At 28.3% G+C, this 18,787-nt stretch overlaps 1 protein-coding gene across 3 annotated transcripts; it reads left to right on the plus strand.

Moving 5' to 3' along the window:
- The first annotated feature begins 748 nt into the window (after window positions 1–748).
- Window positions 749–4,237, plus strand: LOC115714566 (transmembrane 9 superfamily member 12). Of its 3 annotated transcripts, none has more exons than XM_030643305.2 (3): window positions 765–1,181; window positions 1,453–1,501; window positions 1,795–4,237. In XM_030643305.2, the coding sequence occupies exon 3, from the start codon at window positions 1,886–1,888 to the stop codon at window positions 3,863–3,865; it is 1,980 nt and encodes a 659-aa protein (XP_030499165.2). In that variant the 5' UTR covers window positions 765–1,181; window positions 1,453–1,501; window positions 1,795–1,885; the 3' UTR covers window positions 3,866–4,237. The 3 variants fall into 3 exon arrangements, with proteins under 3 accessions (XP_060970785.1, XP_030499165.2, XP_030499164.2); XM_030643304.2 differs by having other exon boundaries at window positions 1,453–1,491; XM_061114802.1 differs by lacking the exon at window positions 1,453–1,501 and having other exon boundaries at window positions 749–1,181.
- The last annotated feature ends 14,550 nt before the right edge of the window (window positions 4,238–18,787 follow it).

Consider the following 18,787-nt stretch of genomic DNA (forward strand, 5'->3'; position numbering starts at 1 on the left):
TATGAAAGCTCCTAATTATATTTTATTAATATAATTCCATCCAATAATAGTCTAGGTTTAACCTTGTTGATCTATTCCATTAAAAATTAGACAAAGTCATACTATTATCCCTATGTAATTATCCGTTTATAGGGATTATTTTACAAATATACAAAAATAATAAAAAAATTACAAAAATACAGTTTTACAGAATTTTAAACATTTTACGATTTTTTCGATTTTATTTTACAGAAAATACGATTTTTTTTTGTACTCTTGTTAATTTGATGTTGATTTTTTGTTATTTCCATGTTATTTTTTGTTCTTATTTTGATGTTATTTAGATATTATTTTTATGTAATTTTCTTAATGTTTTCGTACTATTTTTATAAAAAATTTTAAAAATGTAAAAAAAAAAATCTTTAAACATATAAGTATAATTTAAAGAAAATACGATATATTATGTGATTATTCATTATTTATATATATTATAATATTGTATATGATAATATAATAAATAATTTTATTTTTATTTTTACACTTTAAAATAGTTTTTTATATATATATTTTTATAAAATTTCACGCACAAAAGCAACTTAAATTCATATAAAAGTCCACATAAAAACTATTAGAGGAAACCTAAACTGTAAATTAAATAAAAAATTAAAAATAAAATAATTTCCGTATATTAAATAATCAAATTAAATAATTAAAAATATTTGATAGTGTGGTGACTAACACTGATTGAAATAAATAACTATAAAATAATATGCTTTATTTTTTATTTTTGGAAACAACTTTGAACCCCATATTTAAACCAACGAAAGTTGTCTCACCTTCTCTGTGACTCCCAATCCAATCCCATCAAAGGAGATCCAAATCCAACCTTTCTTCTTCTTCTTCTTCCACTCTCCTACCCTCCTTTGCTTCCATTTCACTCCTAACGGAACCCTTCAGATCTGATCTGGTTTTGCCTCCATCTCCATCTCAACTTCAGATGCGTTTTCTATTTTCTTCATCTTAAGGAAAGGTGCGTTTTTTTTATCTGATCTGGTCGACCGTCTTCTCCAATCATCGGCCGCAATCTATCGCAGAATCTAACTCTCTCCATTTCCCAGCCAGCCATACTTGGAAGGCAGGCAGCGACAACACCAAGCTTAATTCCATTTCCTTTATTCGTTGGCAACCAACGACACCTCACTGTAAGCCATCTCCAATCTCCAAAGTTTTTATCGTTTTTTCTATGAGAACTTTGTCTTTGTTTGTTTCAAGATCACTGTTAATGATTTAGACATTTTTAATTTGGTTTGCTTGTAGTTTTTATGAAACAGATCAGGGTGTGGCCATTATTTAGGGTTTGGGTTCTTGATTTTTGATATGTGTATATATATACATATTAATCTCATTTTATCTCACGATCTCATCTTATATATATCAAATTTGAAATTAACGCTTTGTACTTGGGAAATTTAGGTATATGGGTTGTTGCCGCAACATCCATCCATTTGCATGGTGGGTTTTGGTTAGATCTCTTTTTGTGGTTCACTTGAATTTGTATATATTTATGTATATATATGTGCATAATGTTGTTGCCTTTTATTTCTGTTGGTAAATTAATTTGCTTTGGTGGGCTTCATTCTCAATTTTTACTTTTGGATCTGGTTTCATATTTGTGCTTTTGATTTAGTAGATCTTGTTGTAGATTGGTAATACCTTTGCCCACATTATGATTTGGGAATTTTAATTATGATTTTGGTAATACCTTAATTGAGTTTCAAGAGGCTGACATTGAAAAATTTGTTTATTGTGATGTAGATTGCATATTTGGCTTTATGAATGTTAGAATAGCATAGATCCACAAGTGGGGCATTTTCTCAAACACTTGGCGGGCGTTCGTTTTATTTCGATGGGATTATCGAATATGAGGTCGCCCTCAATCCAACGTGCTTTGCTTGTGTTGGCCTTTTTAGCACATGCTTGTAATGGGTTTTATCTCCCTGGAAGCTACATGCACACGTACTCTAAACAAGATGAGATCTATGCAAAAGTTAATTCCTTGACTTCTATTGAAACCGAGCTTCCATTTAGCTATTACAGCCTTCCTTATTGCAAGCCCAGAGGTGGTATAAAGAAGAGTGCTGAGAATCTTGGTGAACTTCTTATGGGAGATCAGATTGATAACTCCCCTTACCGATTTCGGATGAACACAAATGAGACAATATACCTCTGTACTACTAGCCCGTTGAATGAGAATGAGGTGAAGCTTTTGAAACAGAGAACTCGTGATTTGTATCAAGTGAATATGATCTTGGATAACTTGCCTGCCATGAGATATGCCCAGCAAAATGGAGTTAACATTCAGTGGACTGGGTTCCCTGTTGGGTACACTCCACCAAACAGCAATGATGATTACATTATTAACCATTTGAAGTTTAAAGTCCTGATTCATGAGTATGAAGGGAGTGGTGTGGAGATAATTGGAACTGGGGAGGAAGGTATGGGTGTTATTTCTGAAGCTGATAAAAAGAAGGCTTCTGGATTTGAAATAGTAGGTTTTGAGGTGTTCCCTTGCAGCGTCAAACATGATCCGGAGGCCATGTTGAAACTTCACATGTATGACAACATCTCAGCCATAAGCTGCCCTGGGGAGCTTGAGAAGTCTCAAATAATAAGGGAACAAGAAAGAGTGTCATTCACTTATGAGGTAGAGTTTGTTAAGAGTGAAACAAGATGGCCTTCAAGGTGGGATGCTTATTTGAGGATGGAGGGAGCCCGAGTGCACTGGTTTTCTATTCTTAATTCACTAATGGTCATAACTTTCCTTGCTGGTATTGTCTTTGTCATATTTCTAAGGACTGTGAGAAGAGACTTGACAAAGTATGAGGAATTGGACAAAGAAGCGCAAGCCCAGATGAATGAGGAGCTATCTGGATGGAAGCTGGTTGTGGGAGATGTTTTCAGAGAACCAGAATGCTCAAAACTTCTGTGTGTGATGGTTGGGGATGGAGTTCAAATTACAGGGATGGCAGTTGTTACAATTGTATTTGCAGCCTTTGGTTTTATGTCACCAGCTTCACGAGGAATGCTTTTGACTGGAATGATTATTCTTTATCTTTTCCTGGGAATATCTGCTGGTTATGTTGGTGTGCGCATGTGGAGAACTCTCAAAGGAACCTCTGAAGGATGGAGGTCTGTCTCTTGGTCTGTGGCTTGCTTCTTCCCCGGAGTTGCATTTGCTATCCTAACAGTACTTAATTTCATACTTTGGGCTAACAACAGTACTGGTGCTATTCCCATTTCCTTGTATTTTGTGCTCTTTGCTCTCTGGTTTTGCGTTTCAGTTCCACTTACCCTTCTGGGAGGATTCCTTGGGACAAGAGCCGAACCAATATCTTTTCCTGTGAGGACCAACCAAATTCCAAGGGAAATCCCTGCCCGAAAATATCCATCATGGCTCCTTGTTCTTGGTGCTGGCACCCTTCCATTTGGAACCCTCTTCATTGAACTTTTCTTTATCCTTTCCAGCATCTGGCTTGGAAGGTTCTATTATGTCTTTGGCTTCCTGCTAATAGTTCTTCTATTGCTGGTAATCGTCTGTGCTGAAGTGTCGGTGGTCCTCACCTACATGCATCTCTGCGTAGAGGATTGGCGGTGGTGGTGGAAGGCATTCTTCGCATCAGGTTCAGTTGCCCTTTATGTATTCTTGTACTCTATCAATTACTTGGTGTTTGACCTGCAGAGTTTGAGTGGACCCGTCTCCGCTGTACTTTATCTTGGCTATTCACTTTTAATGGCGGTTGCAATCATGTTGTCAACGGGCACCATTGGTTTCCTCATGTCTTTCTACTTTGTTCACTATCTGTTCTCATCTGTGAAAATTGATTAGAACCCATCCCAACTGGAGGAGAAGAGTCTACATAGGAAGATGAAGTTATTTTTTTTTCTTTAGTTTTTCACTTTGTTGCTACTTAAAGGTGATTGTGTAAGGCATGTTAGAAATATCTTAAATATATTGTATTTAGGCTTATCATAAGTTTAATGCTTTAGGGGAGGATTTCATTGTTGTTTGCTATCATGATCTGCACCATTCATCACCTTCCTATTTTTTGATCACTTTTTAACTAGTGTTGAGCTGTCTTTGGTTTCTACCTCTTTAAGTTGAATCAATTTGTTCTAGGAAGTGGTTATCAATGAATATGGTCATCACTTTCAAAAAAAAAAAAATAAGAAAAAAAAGATGAGCTTTCAATATTATAAATCATGTGTAAAGTTTCATTATTTTTAATTTTTTTACATTGAATTGCAAATGTGATGGTTAAAGTAGTTGTTTAATTATTTTAATTGGTCTGAATCTGGGATAATCAAAGTATTAGCTGTAGTTGGAACCAATCACTTCTCAGAAGTATTTTATTTTTACTTTATATATTATAGAAACTACTAGAACACTCATAAAAAAAAATATATTATAGAAACTATAAAAGGTACATTATTTATCACAATTGGTTTAAGAAATTAATATTAAAAAAATAATTATTTTGACAAATTTAGTAATATTGTATATTAGAGAAGGTTAAAAGTTATGGTCACCAAAAACAAAATTATAATATTTTGTTACATAATTATTTTTTCATCAGTGAATAGTATTAATGAGTGATAAAGAGATAATTAAAAAGTCATGTTATCTTTTGTGCCAAATTTAACACAATTCTTAACTTGAACTAAATTTGACACACATTTTATATCATTATTAGAATTAAGTTTTAGCAAAATGCTCTAAAACAAAAATGATATGAAATGGGGGGAAAGTTGCGTGAACTTGAAGCTTATAGGTACATGGACAAGTCCATTTGTTTTGAGGACTCAGATTGGGCTTGAAACGTGTTAAGTGTGAGTTCATTAAATAGAAGTACAGACCAAAAAGTGATTTGCTTCTCAAGTCCAACCCAGTCCACAAGAAAGTCCCAATTCTTATCCATGCACATAAACCCATTCCTCAATCTTTACCTATTCTTCAATACATTGATGAAGTACGGGTGCTTTCAAGAAACAAAGAGAACCATCTGGTGGCCAATTGAAAGACCCAACGCTCAGGTTGATAAGGTGCTAGGGTCATTGACATTTCCAAGCATTCTTCCTATAAAGTCTCCCAAGAATTTTTTCCATTTTCATCAATAATGAATATACAAGTGTTCTGAGGAAGCAAAAGAGATGATTTGATGGCCAAAACATGTACCCAACGCACGGTCGACACTGGTGTTGGGCCTGCACCTAGACTGACATTTAACTTGGTTGGCATGTTTTTACTACTCAAAAGTAAATTTTGCTCTGGACATTCCTCTTATCTTGGTCCAAAACAGAGTAAGAGACCTTGCTTGTAATCTGAAATGACATAGAAGTACCAGAACAAGTTCTGGGAAGCTCATTAATGAACACACAATGCCTAGGTTGGCATGTGACCTAGTGCGTTAGGTTCTGTTTATTCGATTCTAGTTCCGTCTTGAGCATCTAATTATTTTTTCAAAGTAAATGAGAGCTACAACTTGTGACAATTGAAAATCTACTTTTATAATTTACCTTTTTTGGCAAAGTGTAACATCAGCAAATTAGTTGCAAATATGGAAGTTTCGTGTCTACCCTATTTCGGGGAAAAGCAACATCTTTGAGAACTAGTAAACAACTTTACCAGAACTAAGAAATTGACTAAGTGATGTCAAAATATTACTTAGACATCAAAAAATACAAGTCTGACACGTTTTTTCACTCATACAATGTCTAGGTTAACATTAGGATGTCAACCTGGGTGTTGATTGTTGAACAACCTTCAATTAACAACCATAACCCACTCAATATTAATTCGATTGACACAATTTAAGTTGTGTTTAAAATATCTTTTCAAGATCTTTCTATGCATGTCTCACTTTCATATCTCAATTCTAAAGATTTAAAGTCGAAAATTCATCCCCAAGTCAAGGGCGATTTTTATCTACAAAAAGCTTGAAAAGTGATCCAACAGAATTGTTTCGAGCTCCAAAAATTTACAATTATAACCCAAAGTCATTTTAACCATTAGATCTTGACCAATGGTCAAGATTAGCCTTGAAATATTTTTTCATATTTTTTGTATTATTTATTAATATTTTAATAGATCTCTTTGCCTATAAAAGGAGAGCTCCACAAGCTCATTTTTTTACATTCTGCTAAGTCACCATAGGTGAGAGCATCTCTCTCTAAAAATTTGAGCTCTTTCCTTAATCAATTTTCTTGTAATTCTCATGAGAAATAAAAACGTAGCTCCATTACCATCGCGACATGGGGAGTGAACTACTATAAATTGTGGTGTCTCTGTTATTCAATTTCTTTCATCTATTATTTTTTTTGCCTATCTAACGAGTCGGCATTAGCTAATTTTTCAGCGGCAACATGCTCATTGTTGAGGCTAAACCAAGAACTCAATTATCTTTTGAACCTTATCATCATTGTTGACCGAGGTTTTCGGCAACCAATAAAATATTATAAGATTAGAGAGCTGTAAGAAAATTAGAGAAGGATCAATCCTAAAACATAATATTCTATTGAGATTTTTTTAACAATATTATAAATCATGTGTAAAGTTTAATTAGTTTTTTAATTTTTTACATTGAATTGTAAAGGATTCCTATTACCAAATTTTGGGCTACAAAGTTGATGGTTAAAGTAGTTGTTAAATTAATTTAATTGGTCTGAATCTGGGATAATCAAAGTATTAGCGGTATTTGGAACCAATCAATTCTCATAAGTGTATTTTTACTTTACTAGCAAAAAGTTACGTGCGAGGCACGTAACTAAATTTTATACTAATTTTTTTCTATGTTATTTGAAAGTTATACAATTAAAAATTAAAGAAAAAATGTTATTAGTTATTCGGTGAGATTATTATTATTATGTGTATAGGAAGAAATCACAAATTAATTAATCTTATAATCTTAACTTTAATCAAATAGGATTCTAGATATATAAACAATAAATAATCACGTAAAAATCAAAAATAATTATTTGAATAAAGAATTCAATATACAAAGTTATATATATGAATCTCATTAATCAAAAATAATTATTCAATATATGAACAATAATTTGTCACGCTATATGTTTCCCAATAAAGAAATCCACCTCCTCATAGTCAAAAATAAATAATACATGTAATACAGATCTTTGTAATGGAGTACCTAAAAGAAACAAAACTTCAGTTATCATAATCGGAAAAAGTTTAAGTGAACTAAATAATGACTAAGAAAATCTAAATTACAAAATGAAAATAACATGTCTATATGAGTATGATTTTTTTGCTATATGAGCATGATTGATCTAAGAGAAAATAGATAAACCTATAAACATATAAATATACTTAATATTAATTTTGTCAAAGAAGCAATTCAATTATAAACAATTCTAAATATCTGCTTGACAATTTCAACACACTAATTACTCATTAAATAACCATAATGTATATTTCATGATAATTTGATTTTATTTGATATCAAATGATAGAGATTATTGAGGTTTTCAGCCATGGAAAACACACTATGATCAAAAAGTAATGCTCATTAATCGTATATTTCAAAGAAACCCAAATTTCCATGAATGTCCCTAATAAGATATAAACAATCAAGTTGTAAATTAAAAAAAAAAAGTAGCAAAATTTCAGTTAATATAAGAAATAGAACAAATTGAAGATTTATACAATATTGGAATTTGAACTTTTAGAGGCCATTAGCGAAGGAGCGAAACTCGTTAGATCGATCCCTTAGGAGAACACTACCTTAATAGTCTGAACACAAAAATTGTAGAAATCAAAATATGAATAAATTAGCATCATCAACAAAAGGAAAATTAAAGGGAAAAGACTTAATAATTACGTGACAAATAATTATTGATTGAATTAAAAAGTTAAGATTATAAGATTAATTCAAATTATTATTCATATATTGATTCTAAAAAGAGTAAGAAAAAGAAACATCATTTCTTTGTGCCCAAACTCTTTCGGATTTTACAAACTCTTTGATATTAAAAAAATTGTTGCTTTAATTTTTCATCACACTGGAAACATATTGTTTTAGCTCTATTAGACAACCATATTTTCCCTCCTAAAAAGTCGTTTTTTTTTATAATTGAAAGATGTGATGTTTGAGTAATTACATGTATTGTGTAGTTGAAGATTTGATGTTGAGTAATTTACATGCTGTGTAATTGAAGATTTGATGTTGAGTCATTTCACACTGGAAACATATTGTTTTAGCTCTATTAGACAACCATATTTTCCCTCTTAAAAAGTCATTTTTTTTTTTTATAATTGAAAGATGTGATGTTTGAGTAATTACATGTATTGTGTAGTTGAAGATTTGATGTTGAGTAATTTACATGGTGTGTAATTGAAGATTTGATGTTGAGTCATTTTTTTTTATTTAATGATGTTTTTTTTTTTAGATTTAATGGGATTTATTTTATTATATATAAATAGGAAGTGATCCATGAATTTCTCATAAACCATTTTATTTTTAATAATAAATTATTTTATTTTTAATATAAATAAAAAGTCACCCACGAATTTCTCATAAACCAAGAATTCGGTTATATAGACACACTTTATTCTCATAAACCATTTTATTTTTAATAATAAATTATTTTATTTTTAATATAAATAAAAAGTCACCCACGAATTTCTCATAAACCAAGAATTCGGTTATATAGACACACTTTATATAGAATAGATATATTATAGTAACTTACTTTATATCTCAAAGCATTCTTCGATTGAGGATGTGGTGTCAACAACTTCTCTTAACTTTGTTTTTTTAGAGTGATGCTCAAAAAAAGTTTTCTAACTCTCCTAATAACTTGGGTCATGAGCGATGTGTTGAGCATTGGACTAAATCGAATTTACCATAGATCAAAGTTAATGTTGATGGCGCTATTTTCTCAGACGATGTTCGTTTTGGTTTTGGAATGGTTGCTAGGGATAGCATCGCCTCTGTTTCGGAGGCAGTTCAAATATGTTGTTTTGGTTCTTGGAGTCCTTTAATGGTGAAAGCAATGGGTCTCAAGGAAGCTCGAAGTTGTATCAAGAGGAAAGGGTGGCATCATGTAATAGTGGAGTCCGATTGCCTTACACTTATCAATGATCTTAAGAATGCTAAGACTTTAGCTTCTCCTTATGGTTTAGTGTTAAAAGATTGTAGAGGCTTGTTAACCTCTTTATTTTCTGTTGAATGTTGTTTGGTTAAACGATCTGTTAATAGGCTTGCGCATGCTTTTGCGAGAGCTTTTTTTTTTTAGGCTAATCGTGTTCTTAGTGGAGTATCTTTACCTGCTTGCTATTCTTCCATAGTTTTGGAAGATTTGAGTTGAATAAAGTTTTGATTTTCTCGAAAAAAAAAAAAAAACTATAAAGGGTAGGGTACATTATTTTTCACAATTGGTTTAAGAAATTAATATTTAAAAAATAATTATTTTTACAAATTTACTAATATTGTATATTTAAGAATGTTAAAGTTATGGTCACCAATTTTTTTATCACCCTAAACAAATGCAAAATATTATTTTAGATAAGTTCATAGTACGCCCTCTTAAAAAGTTGTTTCGATAAATTTTTTATCTATTTCGGTTAGAAGAGTTTTTAATTTTTTTTTTTAAGATCACGTTCGTTGCAGCTATATAAAATTATCTGTAGATTTTTAAAGAATTTTTGAATAATTTAAAGTGTCAAAAATAAAATTTTAATATTTTGTTACACACAATTATTTTTTCATTAGTGAATAGTATTAATGAGTGACAAAAAGGTAATTAAAAAATATAATATTTATTGTGAGCTAAAATTTGGCTATGCTATCTTTTGTGTCAAATTTGACACAATTTAAACTAAATTTAACACACATTTTATATCACTATTAGAATTAAGTTTTAGTAAAATACTCTAAAAAAAAAATGAAAATACATCATATTTTATAGCCATTGGAGAATAAGATATGAAATAGGGGAAAGTTGCGTGAAGCTTATAGGTACATGGACAAGTCCATTTGTTTTGAGGACTCAGATTGGGCTTGAAACGTGTTAAGTGTGAGTTCATTAAATAGAAGTACAGACCAAAAAGTGATTTGCTTCTCAAGTCCAACCCAGTCCACAAGAAAGCCCAATTCTTATCCATGCACATAAACCCATTCCTGAATCTTTACCTATTCTTCAATACATTGATGAAGACCCAAGGCTCAGGTTGATAAGGTGCTAGGGTCGCAACTCCCTGATTGACATTTCTAAGCATTTTTCCTAGAAAGTCTCCCAAGAGTTTTCTCCATTTTCATCAATAATGAATATACAAGTGTTCTCAAGAAGCAAAATAAATGATTTGATGGCCAAAACATGGACCCAACGCCAAGGTTGACACTGGTGTTGGGCCCTGCACCTAGACGAACATTTAACTTGGTTCGCATGCGGACATTCCTCTTATCTTGGTCCAAAAGAGAGTAAGAGACCTTGCTTGTAATCTGAAATGACATAGAAGTACCAGAACAAGTTTTGGGAAGCTCATTAATGAACACACAACGCCTAAGTTGACATATGACCTGGTGCGTTAGGTTATGTTTATTCGATTCTAGTTCCGTTTTGAGCATTTAACTATTTTTTCACAGTAAACGAGATCTACAACTTGTGACAATTGAAATTCTTACTTTTATAATTTACCTTTTTGGCAAAGTGGAATATTAGCAAACTAGTCGCAACTTTGGAAGTTTCGTACCTTATTTCGCGGAAAAGCAACATCTTTGAGAACTAGTAAACAACTTCACCAGAACTGAGAAATTAGTTAAGTGATGTCAGAATATTGCTTAGGCATCAAAAAATACAAGTTTGACACGTGTTTTCACTCATACAACGTATAGGTTAACATTAGGATGTCAACCTGGGTACTGATCGTTGAACAACCTTCAGTTAACGACCATAACTCACTTAATATTAATTCGATTAACACAATTCAAGTTGTGTTTAAAATATCTTTTCAAGATGTTTCTATGCATGTCTCACATTCATATCTCAATTCTAAAGATTTAAAGTCGAAAATTCATTCCCAAGTCAAGTGCGATTTTTATTTATAAAAAGCTTGAAAAATGATCCAACATAAACATTTCGAGCTCTAAAAACTGACGATTATCATCCGGAGTCGTTTTAACCATTAGATCTTGATCAATGGTCAAGATTAATCTTGAAATATTTTTTCGTATTTTTTCGTATTATTTATTAATATTTTAATAGATCTCATTGCCTGTAAAAGGAAAGCTCCATAAGCTCATTTTCACATTCTTCTAAGTCACCATAGGTCAGAGCATCTCTCTCTAGAAATTTGAGCTCTTTTCTTAATCAATTTTCTTGTAATTCTCGTGAGAAATAAAAACGTAGCTTCATTACCATCGCGACATGAAGAGTAAACTACTATATATTGTGCTGTCTCTAGGAATGGCAAATGGGGCGGGTCTGCCCCGCCCCGCTTCTGACCCGCCCCGCCCCGACAAGCTTTTGCCCCGCCCCGCCCCGCCCCGATTACCTTAAACAAGTCGGTGTTGGCCAATTTTTCAGCAGCAACATGCTCATTGTTGAGGCTAAACCAAGAACTCAATTATCTTTTGAACTTTATCATATATTGATCCTTATGAGTGGTGGTAGATCTGAAAGATTACAGTGTAAATTCATTACATTTATGGAATTCAACTTACGTAAAAAGATAGCAATGAACCTTGATAGTTCTTCAAGAGGTAAATTTTTCTATTAATCGTAATATATATGGAGGATCCTTGGGCTGTTACGAGGATAAACATAACTAATTTATTACCCAAAAATTAAAAGTAGAAAAGATGAATTTTGAAAGGTCATGATCACTAAAGGCGGTTGCAAGCACTCGAGGTTGCCATTGGAAAGAATTTTAATTCTCTAGCTTAATAGAAAGTTTGTAAGAAAAAATCACTAGAGCCATCATAACAGTGGAGAAACAAAGAAATATTACTGAGAAAAAAAAATAAGAATTGAGTTGAAAGAAAAAATTCACTAATATTATGTAAAAGTATGAATTTTGGACTCGTTTAGAATGTCGTATTAGGTCGTATTGTATTGTATTGTATTATATTGAATTAGATTATACATTATATTTTTATATAATATTATGTTAAACTTTAAGTTATACTAAAATATTATATATTTAGGTGTCCATAAAAGTTAATACCACATATAGTTTTATATAAAAATATTATATAAAATACAATTCAATATAATACAATACAATACGACCTAATACGGCGTTCCAAACAAACCCTTTATGAATTATATTTTTATTACTCGATGAATTTAGCACTATACAAAGTAATTATAGAGTAGTTAGTTAGATATGAAAAATTTATCATAAGCAATTAACTGAAAACTAGCTAGCACTAACTAACTTTCTAACTAAAACTAATTGACATTCAAAACTAACTTTCTAACTAAAACTAACTAACTCCAACACAGATGAAAAATTAAAGTAAACAAAGACATTGTTAAACTAAAACAATAGATTCTTTAATCACTATTTTAGTTTTTAGGCCCTCGCAAGCTACTTATAACTTCTATCTATATTTAACTTTTAAAAACTAAAATAATAGGTTCTCCCATTAGTATTTTCAATTTTTAAGAAAAAGTTTTTATCGATAGGCACATAGCATAAAAAGGTCAAAAAGTCATAATTAACTAAAACAATAAAAAAATATTGGGTCCATATAATTTAATATAGGAATAATTACATAAGGCACAATTTTTTGTAAAATATTTACATTTTTACGTTCAAAGAATGTTTTTTTACATTTTTACGGTTTTTCAAAAAATAACACGAAAACAACATAAAATCAACAAGAAAACAACATAAAAGTAATATGAAAATAACACCAAAATAACAACAAAAAAACAAAAAAAAAATAACATACATATAACAAAAAATTAACAGCAAATGAATAAAATTTCAACATAAAAAGACCGTATTTTATGTAAATAAAATCAAAAAAATCGTAAAAATGTTTAAAATTCCGTGAAACCGTATTTTTGTTGTTTTTGTGCATTTGTGAAATTAACCCTTTAATATAAGGAAGAAGTTGAAAAATATCTTTTTTTTTATACATTAACCAAATTTACCTTCAAATAAAATTTAATTCAAATATACATCTTTTTTATAAGTATTGTACACAGAGGCGGAGCCAAGATAAAAAATTAAGGGGGGCCAAACTATATTATAAATTTAAGTGATAAATATATTAGAAATACTTTATTAAATGAGATATTCGCAGTAAAATTTTCTTAGTATTTACATTTATTACATATGATCCTAATATACAAAAGTAGTAAAAAATATTTTACTTTACGATTTTTCACTAAAAAAAGCTTTTATTTATTTAACTTAAGAAAAATTGATTTTATTTTTCTATTCAAATTTGTATATTTTTAATTAAAAATATAAATAATTAATATCGTAAGATAAGATAATTTTGTCGCTATTTTTTTTGGATCATATGTGTACTGCAAATATTATGGGAGTTTCATTGTAAATATTCTTTATTAAATTCATAATTAAATTAAAATACATAATTTTTTTCTTGTATATCACAAAATTCATCGATAAAGGAATTTATACTAAATTTTTTGGCGATTTCTCTTTTAATATATATTTACAAACAATCACGTAAAAATTCATTCTATCTTTTCGGAGAATGTAATCTTCACTATAATTGTAGTTGAGAAAAATCACTTTGTGGTAGCTATAAAAAATGAAAGAGTAAGAGAAAGAATTATCATTTTATACTTAGGAAAATCTAAAATAGCTTATCTTACCAAGTAAATTAGTATTATTAGAGAAAAAAATAAATATCTTAAAAAAAAGAAAATAAAATAGAATTTTATAAAATTAATTCTAGAACATACCATTTATATATATATATATATATATATATATAATTTTAGTTTGACTTTGTCAAACAAGATCTCCAATACTCAATTATCAAAACAAATTGAATTACATAACTAACAAAAGAAGAAAAAAAAATCAAATAAAATATAGAAACTTAACCACAGGCATATAGAATATCTAGGGGGGCCATGGCCTCTTTATGCTATATAGTACGTCCGCCCGTCTGCCCCTGATTGTACTTAAATTATCCTCACATTCTCACATAATTAAGACATAATTTCAAACATAATAGATTTATGTTCTTTGGAGATGAATGTGTAGGTTTGTGAGAAAGTTTGGGCAAAATTTTAATTAAAGAAAAATGGAGACTATCGAGAAGTGATAGGGTAAAACTGGTAGAATAATTAAAAAAAATGTTAACATAATAAATTTTGAAATAGGAGGTAAAAATCAAATGCATCAATTTAAAAGAAATATGTAATGTAATTTGCTCTTAATATAATAACTTTTAGAGAGTATCGTTAGCCAATCACAAGGCGACATGCCTAAAAGTACTAGATATCACTTATACCTAATAACAATATATATATAGAAGAAGTATGAGGCGGTGACGTGCCGGTCTAAAAATAGTTTAAGGTCATCTTTCTTTTCTCCTTAATTAATTTATTAATTATGTATATATATTAATTAATATAAAATATATTTTTTCCTTAATTTATTTATTTTTTTTAAAAAAAATGATAACAAAAAATTTAGTTATTAGATTTTTTTGGCCACGTTTTAGCTTCTTTTTTTTTAAAAATAAAAAAATTAAAATTTAAAAAATAACATACAATTAATATATTTTTTCCTTAATTCATTTATTTAAAAAAAAATGATAACTCAACAAAAAATTTATTTATTAGATTGTTTTTGGCCACGTTTTGGCTTTTTTAATATTAAAATTTTAAAAAATAATATACAATTTTTTAAAATTTTAAAAAATCTATATCTTATCATATATACAAAGTTATTTTTTAATTATTTTATTATTTTTTAAAAAATTCTTCTACTACCATACAAAAATTTATTTTCTTTTTTTTTTTTTAAAAAAAAATCTTCTACCAAATTCTAAAAAAAATATAAATAATAATTATCTATATATATACATTAATTCTAAATGATGCATAAATCACATCACTTTTCCTAATATTTATATATATATACATTCATTTTTTTCATTTTTATTCTCTCATTTGGATTACAATATACAATATAGTTTATATAAGATGGTAATTTTATTAGGGTATTTTACAAAAATACTGAATTTGGGTTAATACTTTTCAATTTTACTGCCACACGGCAGATGTTACATTTATACTGTCCTTCCTTTTTTTTTCTTTTATACTGTAAATACCAAAAAAAAGGTATGAGACCTCTATCTTTCACAACCACAGACATAATCACTACAACAACACCAGGACAACCAGAAACAACCATTAATTCCGACAATATTGAGCAAAAACAGTGAAATTGACATCAAATAAATAATCATGAAAAAATAACTGTAAAACAACACTAAAACAATCAAACAAAACAAAAGAAAAAAATGATTTAAAAAAACAAACAATTTACTGCAGAGCCTCAACACCAGATGCAAAATCAACTATATTTGCAAGTTCATTCCTAAAAAATCATAATAAAAAAAACTACTAAAACAACACTGAAACAACACAAAAACAAATGAAACAAATATAATCACTTAGAAAAATATAAAAGAACCACACACCTCAAAACTATTTTGTCAGTGAGCTCGTTAAATGTATTTATAGGAGAACCAGAATAAAAAAAACTACAAAAATAACCAAAGAGAACGAAGAAGAAATGTATTTATAACCTTCATCTTCCACACCCACGGACAAAACCACCACAACAACACGAAAATACCCAGAAAATAACTATTAATTCCAGCGAGATGGAGCAAGAGCAGTGAAATCGGCGTCAAATAAATAAATTATGAAAAACAACAGTAAAACAACACTAAAACAAATAAAAAAAATGATTAAAAAATTAACTATCTTATGCACATCCTCAATACTAGATGCACTATATTTGCAAGAAAGTTATGGAAAATTAGAACAAAAAAAAAATCACACTAACTCTTATATTTTCCAAAAACGTGACTAAGAACTTCAAAAAAAATAAAAGAAAAATGAAAAGAAGATCTGAACAAGAAAAAAAATAAAAAATTTATATGTTAATGGAAAAAAATAGGGAGAACTTGAGGAAGTAGAGAGTGAAAAAAAAAAAGAAGAAGATGATGAATAGTAAGAGAGAATAATAGGGAAGTGAGATTAAATGAAAGAAATGGGTATTAATTTAGGGTATCATATTTTTATCTTCAATTTTAATTAAAAGAAAATTAAAAAAAAAAAAAAAGGAAATATGTCACTAAAGTGACAACACAAGTCACATCAAACTTTTATATCATTTAAAATATAATATATTTTTTTTTGAGGGAAAATATAATATAATTTTAATTAAAAGAAAATAAAAAATAAATAAAAAAATCTACCACTCCCACACATTTTTTTAATTTTGTTTAGTTTATATATATAATATGTGGATGGACAATTGTGAAAAGTAAAAAAGTAAAAAAATAAAAATAAAAAACAGTACACATATATAGTACAGAAAAAAACAGTAAAAATGTAATATTTCCCTTACAACAGTAAAATTGAAACAAAATAGGAAAAAACAGTATGTGGTGTAAATTTCCCTTTTATTATTATATTGTTCTCTTTAGTGTTTCTTTATTCTTTGAACCATACATATACCTATATTAGTTTGATTTTATTGACTTAGATACAGATCGTTAAGACTTTACTAGTAGATAATTTTTTATTTATAGACTCAATTACTATTAGTTTTATATTACCTTAATGAATTACAAGAGATAATTTTGACTTTTGTGATATGCTCTTTTTTATTTTTGTTTATTATGGTTTTTAATGAGTGTGCATTGTGATAGGAGTAGAAGGCTATAGAGAGGCTCTTAATGAATTAAGAGAGATAATTTTGACTTTTGTGATATGCTCTTTTTTATTTTTATTTATTATAGTTTTTAATGAGTGTGTATTGTGATAGGAGCAGAAAGCTATAGAAAGGCTCTTGCTCTTGATCTAAAGTCATTTATGTAAATCTCTAATAAACTTTTTTTTGAACTCTAATAAATTATTTAGATAATCACTTTTACAATTTTAGAAAATTTATGCATTGTTATGATGACAAATCACCTTTTGTATATGTATTTGTTCTCATATACATAAATTTAGATTTTTCACTTATGTACTTTATTATTAAAAATAAAAAAAAATTAACAAATTAGAGAGATTATATCTTTAATGAAACAATCACAAATTGGAATCTTAGGGCATAAAGTTACAAATTAATATTTTACAAATTATAAATGAGAAGTATGAGGCGGTGACGTGACGGTCTAAAATCTCTCTAAAGTTATTTTTTTTTCTCCTTAATTCTCTTAATTTTAAATATTTTATTAGAGCATAAATTTACAAATTAATATTTTATTATTATTTTAATAAATTTTCTATAAAAATATCTATCTTAAATTAATTATTTTTTCAAAAACATATAATAATAAATATAAACTAAATTAATAATATAAAATTAAATAATTATTCAATAATATATATATGTATTTATAACTATATATACGTGTGAATTTTTTTTTTACTTTGATGAATATAGAAAAAGTATTTTTTTAATAGAAAAAATTTATAATGAATTAAACATTATGAATTGAACAAAAAAAAAAAGCAAGTGTGATATTATGTAGAAGAAAAAACATGTGCGAGATTATGAATTAAATTTTTTCATAATGCATTATTTTTATATTACAATCTTATAAAGTTGATGTCATTATTGTAGCTCATATCCTCAAATTTCTAAACTTAACACTCAATTTATCGTTCTCTTAGTTGATTAATAAAGTGCCACATGTAAATATAGTATTGGCCAAACTAATAATTCTTTTAGAAAAAATAATTTTAAAAAATAAAAATTAATTAAAATAAATTCATATTATTTAAAAAAAATATATATTATATATATATTAAATAAAAATCAATTTTTCCATCTTCTTCCAGCCATATTATCTTTACAGATTAACAAACAAATTTTTTTGTAAGGAGATTAACTATAAACTTTGATTCTCGATTCAAATGCTATTTTTCAATTCTATTTTCATATATTCAAAATTGGGTTTTTTTCAATAATATACTTAACATTGATTTTATTTGCAAAAATACCTTTAACAAATTTATTTGCACAAAAACCGATGTGCCACATCAGCATAAATGCCAAAATTTAAAATTATTACCGAAAATGAAAAAAACTTAAAAATTCTCGCTTCCAGAAATTTCAGTGTTTTGCAAGTAAAAAAAATAAAGTAATCTTTTAGTTGCTTTTGATATAAATAATATATCAATTAGTTACTTTTCATTAAAAAAAATATATTTCAAAATAATTTTTCTCATACACATTTAGTTGCTTATTTTGATCAAATAACTTTAAAACTACGATTTTTTTTTTTTAAAAAAATTAGGCTATATTATTTAAAATACTTTGAGGTTACCTTTTTTTTAGCAATTTTAAATCATATTTTAAGTTGTTAGAAACACATATTTTTTCCGATATAAAAAAAGATGAACAAGATAAAAGTAACATTTCCCTTTCTTTTATAAATTATTAATAACTAAATATTATATTTGGATAAAATAAGTATACTATCTAATTTTATGGGTTACTACAATAAATATTATAATAGTTTATATTTAAGAGTTTGCTAGAATCTAAATA

Source organism: Cannabis sativa, chromosome 4, assembly GCF_029168945.1.
Source record: "Cannabis sativa cultivar Pink pepper isolate KNU-18-1 chromosome 4, ASM2916894v1, whole genome shotgun sequence".
Lineage (NCBI taxonomy): Eukaryota > Viridiplantae > Streptophyta > Magnoliopsida > Rosales > Cannabaceae > Cannabis > Cannabis sativa.

What these genes read in the sequence shown, in the direction of transcription:
- LOC115714566 (XM_061114802.1), top strand. Translation starts at nt 1,886, where the DNA reads ATGGGATTATCGAATATGAGGTCGCCCTCAATCCAACGTGCTTTGCTT.